This window comes from Portunus trituberculatus, chromosome 17 (assembly GCF_017591435.1).
Source record: "Portunus trituberculatus isolate SZX2019 chromosome 17, ASM1759143v1, whole genome shotgun sequence".
In the NCBI taxonomy this organism is placed as follows: Eukaryota; Metazoa; Arthropoda; class Malacostraca; order Decapoda; family Portunidae; genus Portunus; species Portunus trituberculatus.
The window spans coordinates 5,850,001-5,857,500 of NC_059271.1; the positions used below are offsets into that span (position 1 = coordinate 5,850,001).

The 7,500-nt window shown below is 42.1% G+C and overlaps 1 protein-coding gene across 1 annotated transcript in view; it reads left to right on the plus strand.

Annotated features, from left to right (window-relative positions):
• Positions 1–7,500, plus strand: part of LOC123505181 — a 26,255-nt gene that overhangs the window by 24 nt on the left and 18,731 nt on the right. The window contains exons 1-3 of the mRNA XM_045256344.1: positions 1–13; positions 3,230–3,285; positions 5,282–5,459. The exon at positions 1–13 is cut by the window's left edge and continues 24 nt beyond it. Of these exons, the coding sequence (XP_045112279.1) occupies positions 1–13; positions 3,230–3,285; positions 5,282–5,459 (247 nt within the window). The remainder of the gene's footprint in view (positions 14–3,229; positions 3,286–5,281; positions 5,460–7,500) is intronic.

The window sequence follows — 7,500 nt, forward strand, 5'->3', positions numbered from 1 at the left end:
GGTGATGGTGCTGGTAGGCTGTGTGATAGTGCGTCTGCCTCAATGGTGGTGTTTACTCAGACTATTTACCTATTTACCCATTTCTATTTACCTATTTACCTATTTGCATTTACCTATTTGAGTGAAGCACCTTTTTTTTTCCTTTTACTCCTTCTTCCTTTTACTCTTTCTGTTTTCCTTGGCCAGTTTTCTCCTCTTACATAAAACAAGAAGTTCGTATTGTCCCTTCTTTCAATATCCAGTTTGTTTGTTTTTTTTTCTTGAAGTTTATGATGTCACCGATGTGTATGAAGCCTACCTACCGCTACTTCTACTGGTGCTACAGACAACATCCGCGTCCCTTCCTGTCTCCAGCTACCAGTCGGAACGGAGTAACTGAATATATAATTGTCGTGTTTATGTAAGGAGGACAAGAAATTTTATATGAACCTTGATAACTGATTGTCTCTTTCTTCATTATATTTTCGTCTTTACCTTATTTATTTTTTTTTTTTTTTTCGTCTTCTCTTCCTTATAAGTTAGCTGATCGTCTTTTGTTTTCTTTCTCATCTTTATTATATTTTCGTCTTCACTTTTTTTTTTTGTCTTCTCTTCCATATTCCTTTTTTTCATTACCATTTCTCTTCACTATCATCATCATCATTACTATCACTACTACTACCACCACCACCACCACCACTACTACTAAGCTGAAGAACTGATAATAACCTTCCCCTCTTGATTTCTCTACAACATCAGACGAGAATTAAATGTTACACCGTTGCAATGTTGTCTTCCTTCCTCTCTAGTTAGCAGCATCCTATCGTGAGTTGGCGAGGACACTGTGGGAGGAGAGAACGCTAAGGCGGGTGTCTGAAGGTGGAGGTAGTGTCAGGGATGTGGTGGTGTTGGTAGAGAGAGAGAGAGAGAGAGAGGTGGTTATAGTGTGGTGGTGTGAAGGAGAGGAGAGTGGTGTGGTGTTGGTGTGACGGTGGGGAGGGAGAGAGGGAAGGGAGGGAATGCCAAACCAGGTGGGACAAGGAAGGAAACTCGCTTAATCTTGATCTTTCATCCCGCAGACCTGTTCTCACGATCTTCACTACACATTCACCTACCTACGTCTTTCTTGTCACTTTTATCATTCTTTTTTTTTTTTTTTTTTTTTTTTTTAGTGTGTGCGTGTGTGTTGTAGGCTATTAGTATTAGTATTATGTAGTTTTAGATGTTGTGAATGAATGTTATTAGTTCTTTTATATACTAGATCCCTTTTCTTGTTCACGTATGCTTCGTCTTCCATGTTGTAATAATAATTCTTCAGCGAGAAGTTATTGTTTCTCCGTGAATATTTCTTAGGGGTTGGGGAAAATAGATGAAAAAATAAGAAAATAAGAAAAAAGGATAGAAAAAAAAATGAGGTGCCTTGCTCGTCCTTATTTCTTCCACTTGGTCGGTTTTATACTAATCTTCACTTCTGTTGGTTTCATTATCGTCTTGTTGCTCTTATTCCCGTTTTCTTTGTTCTTGTTCTAGTGCTTGCGTATCTTTTTTCTTTTCTTTAATTTCTTTATCCTCATTATTATTTTTTATTATTATTTTATTATCAGGTATGTCTCTTCCTCCTCTTCCTCCTCCTCCTCCTCCTCTTCTCCCTCCTTAAACAAACCACCTCTACAAACTTGCAAATTTCTATAGCAAACAACATACTATAGCAAATATCTATCTATCTATCTATTTATCTATCCGTCAGTCTATCTATCTATGTACTTACCTATCCATCCATCTGTCTCTATCTACCTATCCATCTATCTACTACACAAACAAGTCCCTTTCATTGCCCCCTCACTTGCCCCACCTTTTCCCTCTCATACCCTCAATTCGCCCCTCCCCGTCCCTTCATGCCCTCACTAGCCCACCAAGACGCCAGCTAAGCCTAAACACGTGCGTTCCTCAAATGACCACATCTAGTTTAAATACTTCAGTGGCATTCCATCCCTTCTGCATCCCGTTATGAGTCAAGAAGCCGTATAATAGTGGATGGCCGCCCCCCACCCTCCCACTATATCAGACTTAAGTAGCGGTGGTAGTGGTGGTGGTGGTGGTGTTTTTGTGTTTTGTTTTGTTTGTGTTTGTTTTTGTAGGTTTGTCTTTAATTGTTGTTGTTGGTGTTGTTGTTGTTGTTGTTGGTGGTGGTGGTGGTGGTGGTGGTGGTGGTGGTGTTATTGTTGTTTCTTGTCTGTTTGTTTGTTTTGGTTTCCTTTTGTTGTTGTTGTTGCTGTTCTTGTTCTTGTCTTTCTTCGTTTGTTGCTTTGTTTTTATTATTGTAGTTGCAGTTGTTTGTTGTTGTTGTTGTTGTTGCTGTTGCTGCTGTTGTTGTTGTTGTTGTTCATTATTATCATCATTATCATCATCATCAGCAACAGCAGCAGCAGCAGTATCAGTAACACTACAAGTGGATATTTCTCCCTAAACTCACCGCAGGTCCCCCGTGAGCCCCTCGTGAAAGAAAACGGAAGAGGGAGACATGCATAAAAAGCGGACCACAACTGGAAATCTACCCCAAAGTCCGTGAACCGTGAATAGTCCCTGAGGAGGAGGAGGAGGAGGAGGAGGAGGAGGAGGAGGAGTCTCATCATGACCCTCCCGCTCCTCGTCTTCCCGCTCCTCGTCCTCCTCACGACGCACGTATACCGTTTTCTTTAATTACCCGCTGTGGCTGTGGCGGGTCCCGGGTCTTCATTACTGTGTGGTGGTGTGGTGTGGTCCTTCTTCCTCCTCCTCCTCCTCCTCCTCCTCCTCCTAGATAGCACCCACAGTCGCGGTATTACGGTAACAGATGTCATGAGGTTCCGTGGGACTGTTTGTGTGTGTGTGTGTGTGTGTGTGTGTGTGTGTGTGTGTGTGTGTGTGTGTGTGTGTGTTGGATTAGTGAGTGGGAGTGAAGGAAGAACAGAAAGACGGGAGAAGAAAAATCAACATAAAAAGAGAAGAAACAAAGAAAAGGAAGTTTTAATACGATGATAACAAAATTCTGTAGGGAAGAAATAAATTAACCAAAGAAAAATAATTGAAAGCTGTTAAAATTCTCTCTCTCTCTCTCTCTCTCTCTCTCTCTCTCTCTCTCTCTCTCTCTCTCTCTCTCTCTCTCTCTCTTTTCTCAGTTTTCTCATTTTTTCTCTCCCTGATTACCTTGGTGCATTCTTTGTGTGATCGTGTTCCTCCCCGGTCTCGCCTCCGCTTTTTGGTCTGTCAGGTCTTGGCTTCGGTCACGTGAAGTCTGTTCCGCCTCCTTACAGTATAGTGGCCCGTGTGAGTTTCCGTGATGTCTCTTTTAACCCTCCAACCGCCTCAGCCTTTCATTAAGCTTAATAAAACGTTGATGTGTAGATGTTTTTTTACGTAAGATGGTCACTGGTTAAAGAGAACAAAGACTGTAAAAAAGGCCCAAAACTTAAATGTCTTGAAAACTCTCATAAAAGAGTTCAAGTCATAGGAAGGTGGAGAGAGTTTCGGAATTTACCAATAAGAGAGGTGAATGATTTAAAGTGCTGGTTGACTCTTGCATTAGGGAGGTGGACAGAATAAGGAGTGAGAGACAGTATATCTTGTTCAGCGAGATATAGAATTTACCTTTTTTTTTTTTTTAAGACGTCACTAACAGGGGGATAGGATGAGATGAAGCATTTTACATTGTTACCCTCCCTCTCTCTCCCTCCCTTCCTATTCTCTCTTTTTTTTTTATTTAATCCCACATCTTTTTCCTTTCATCACTTCTATACCTCCTACTCTTACCTTTCGTTTCCTTCTAAACCTTTCCCTTCTTTCCCCTTCCTTTCTCTTTCGTCCATTTTTATTTTTTCTCTCTCTTCTCCACTCTTCCTCCCCATTCATACTGTATCTTCTCTTCCTTTCTCCTCACTTTTTAATTTTTTATCCTCGTTTCTCCTCTTTCTTCTTTCTCCTCATCATCTACTTCCTTTTCTACTCCTTTATCAACCTGTCTTCCACTGTGTTCTCTTCTCTTCCTTTCCCTTCCATCTGTTTTTCCCTTCCTTTCACTTTCCATCTCCTTTCCTCTTGTCCCGCAGGAAGTGAAGACGAAGGAAAAGAAGGGAAAGTTTGGGACGTGTGTGTGTGTGTGTGTGTGTGTGTGTGTGTGTGTGTGTGTGTGTGTGTGTGTGTGTGTGTGTGTGTGTGTGTCTCCTAGAAGCAAATCGGCCAACCTACCTGAGCTTCTTGGCTATTAGTTCCACCTGGCGAGTTCTATGTATGCATCCACCACCGCTGCGAGCCAAGCCACGCCACGCCACGCCACGCCACGCCCCCTGTATGTGTGTGTGTGTGTGTGTGTGTGTGTGTGTGTGTGTGTGTGTGTGTGTGTGTGTGTGTGTGTGTGTGTGCGTGTGTGTGTGTGCATCACTGTCCTTCAAGAATGCTACCCACGTTCTGCTTGACTTGGAAAAGAGAGAGAGAGAGAGAGAGAGAGAGAGAGAGAGAGAGAGAGAGAGAGAGAGAGAGAGGAAAACTAAAAAGATAAATATTACCAATCCTTAACTAACTAACAATATGCTACTACTACTACTACTACTACTACTACTACTACTACTACTACTACTACTACTACTACTACTACTACTACTACTACTACTACTACTACTACTGTCAACGTGTTGCTGAGTGTGTCTCTAAAAAGGATTAATCATGAGTAACTGGTGCCTCGTCTTGGTTCTTTTTCGTCCATTGAGTCACACCCCTTTCGTTTTCATTCCCTTCCTCGTTGGGGTTTTTTTTTTTCTTTCTTTTTTTCTCTTTGTCATGTCTGTGGTTATTTTTCCTCTATTTTTTGTTATTTTTTATGTGTGTGTGTGTGTGTGTGTGTGTGTGTGTGTGTGTGTGTGTGTGTGTGTGTGAAGTGTTTTTATCAAATTGGTATATTTACATTGTTGTGTTTATAGTTTCATTACTTTTCTTTTCTTGATATTGATCGATTTTCATTTTTTTTTTCTCCTTTTTTGCCTTTTCTCTCTTCTTTCCTTCCTTTCTCCTTCCATTCCTTCCTTCCTTCCTTCCTTCCTTTATTCTTCCCTCCCTCGCTCCTTCCCTCCTTTAATTCTTCCATTCCTTCCTTCCTTCCTTCCTTTATTCCTCCCTCTCTTTATCCCTTCCTTCCTCCCTCCCTCCCTCCCTCACTCCCTTCATTTATACTCTCCATTCTGTATTAATTCATGTATTCATCACTTCCTCTTAGTAATTCGTTCCCTTCCCGCCTCATCGCCTCACCTCACCGCACCTTCCTCCTCCACAGGTGTCCTTCGCGAGGTTCTCAGAGCAGCTGTGGCGCGCGACCCGGGGCGGCGTGCACGTGGGCGGTGTGCAGGTGGTGGTGCCCGCGCAGGTGTGGCGTGTGTGTGGAGCGCCACCCCCACACGCCCCCACCGCCACCTGGCACTCCTGGAACGACGCAGACCTTGCCATCACTCCTGGTTAGTTCACGTATTCTCATACACATATATACGCAAATCAACGCACGCACACACACACACACACACACACACACACACACACACACACACACACACACACACACACACATACACGCACACGCACTTGTAAACGCACGCACTCAACGGAAACACACACACACACACACACACACACACACACACACACACACACACACACACACACACACACACACACACACACACACACACACACACACATACACACACACACACGAGAATGCACACTGCTTCTCCTATTGCTGCTGCTACTACTTCTACTACTACTACTACTACTACTACTACTACTACTACTACTACTACTACTACTACTACTACTACTACTACTATTACTACTACTGTTACTAGTTTCTTTCCCTTTCCTTCTTCTATATTTCCTCTTCTTCCTCTTCTTTCTTTCTCTATTTCTTTTCTTTGTTCTTTATTTTTGTTCTTGTTCTTATTCTTCTTGTTCTTGTTCTTTTTCTTGTTCGTCTTTTTCTTATTATTCTTTTTCTTTTTCTTTTTCTTTTTCTTCTTCTTTCTTCTTCTTCTTCTTCTTCTTCTTCTTCTTCTTCTTCTTCTTCTTCTTCTTCTTCTCCTCCTCCTCCTCCTCCTCCTCCTCCTCCTCCTCCTCCTCCTCCTCCTCCTAAACGCACAAAGGAGGAAGACTCGATATTAGAAAACAAATTTGGAATAAAAAAAAAAAAAACACGCTAATTGTCTCGCGAAAGAAAGAAAGAAAAAGAGAAAGAGAAAAAAAATAAAAAAAAAATACTGAAAATCATCCCATTCAGACTTGGAAGCGCCTTGAAGCTTCCCACTTACATAATATAATGAGAAAATTCATGCAGAGGCAGGAAAAAACAGGTAGACAAGCAGGCAGGCAGGCAGGCAGGAATACAGATAGGCAGATAGATAGGCAGGCAGGCAGACAGGCAGGAATACAGGCAGACAGGTAGATAGGCGGGCAAACAGGTAGACAGACAAGCAGGCAGACAGGTAGACAGGCAACCAGAGGAGAGGCTGCTTCTGTATTTCCAACTTCCTACGACTTGACTTCATTTAGGAGGGAGGTTTCAAGACATTTTTCGCCTTTTTTTTATTTTTTATTCTTCATCTCTCGGACCTGCAGAGGGACTGGCAACGTAGTGAACCTTTTTTTTTCTCTCTCGTTTTATGTTGCCTTTGTCCAGCTTCCTATCCTACATAAAATAGACAGGCAGGCAGAGGTAGGCAGGCAAGCAAGCAGGGTAGCGTAGTAGAGATGACAAGCAGAGAGGCAGGCAGGCAGGGTAGTGTAGTAAGAGTGCTGTATGTGTATGTAACCCCATCATTACCCAAAGCCAGGGCAGAGATAGACAAGCTGGGAAGGAGGCAGGCAGACAAACAGGCAGGTTAGTGCAGTAGTAGTGAGATAGTAGGCTAGTAATGTATACGTATAGGCCAGCATTACCCAAACCAATCCCGTCTAGTAATATCTCCGTGAACCTATTGACAAAGCTTTCGTTGGTCGTTGATGCTCTTCATTGGAATCTGAATCGTCATTAGTTTTATTCAGTGCGTTTCTCTTTTTTTTCTTCTGGCTTTGGTCTTCGTTGTCTTCTCGATGTTACGGCGCTGCATGGATAATCGTCATCAGTTTCTTCACTTTATTCCTTCTGTCCATCTCCTGCTTTGCTAGCTCACCTCGTTTAACCCTTAATCTCAGTGATATCTGTCGCGTTCTTCACCCCTTCAATACTGAGACGCTGTTTTACCTTGTTTTCTGAGCATGATTAGACGATTTTATTTGCGGAGGTGAAAAGATTAATGGCCAGAGTCTTTACTATTCTAATCCCAACATATGTTTCTGAAGCTTTATAAAACTAACAAATAGTAACCAGAATAAATATGAAAACGTGTCCTGATATTGATGAGATTAATTACAAAACACTCTATAAGACATCTTTTATTACTCTACAGCCATCTTTAACCCCTTGAGTACCATGACGCGTTTCTATGTTCATTCTGCTCACTATTC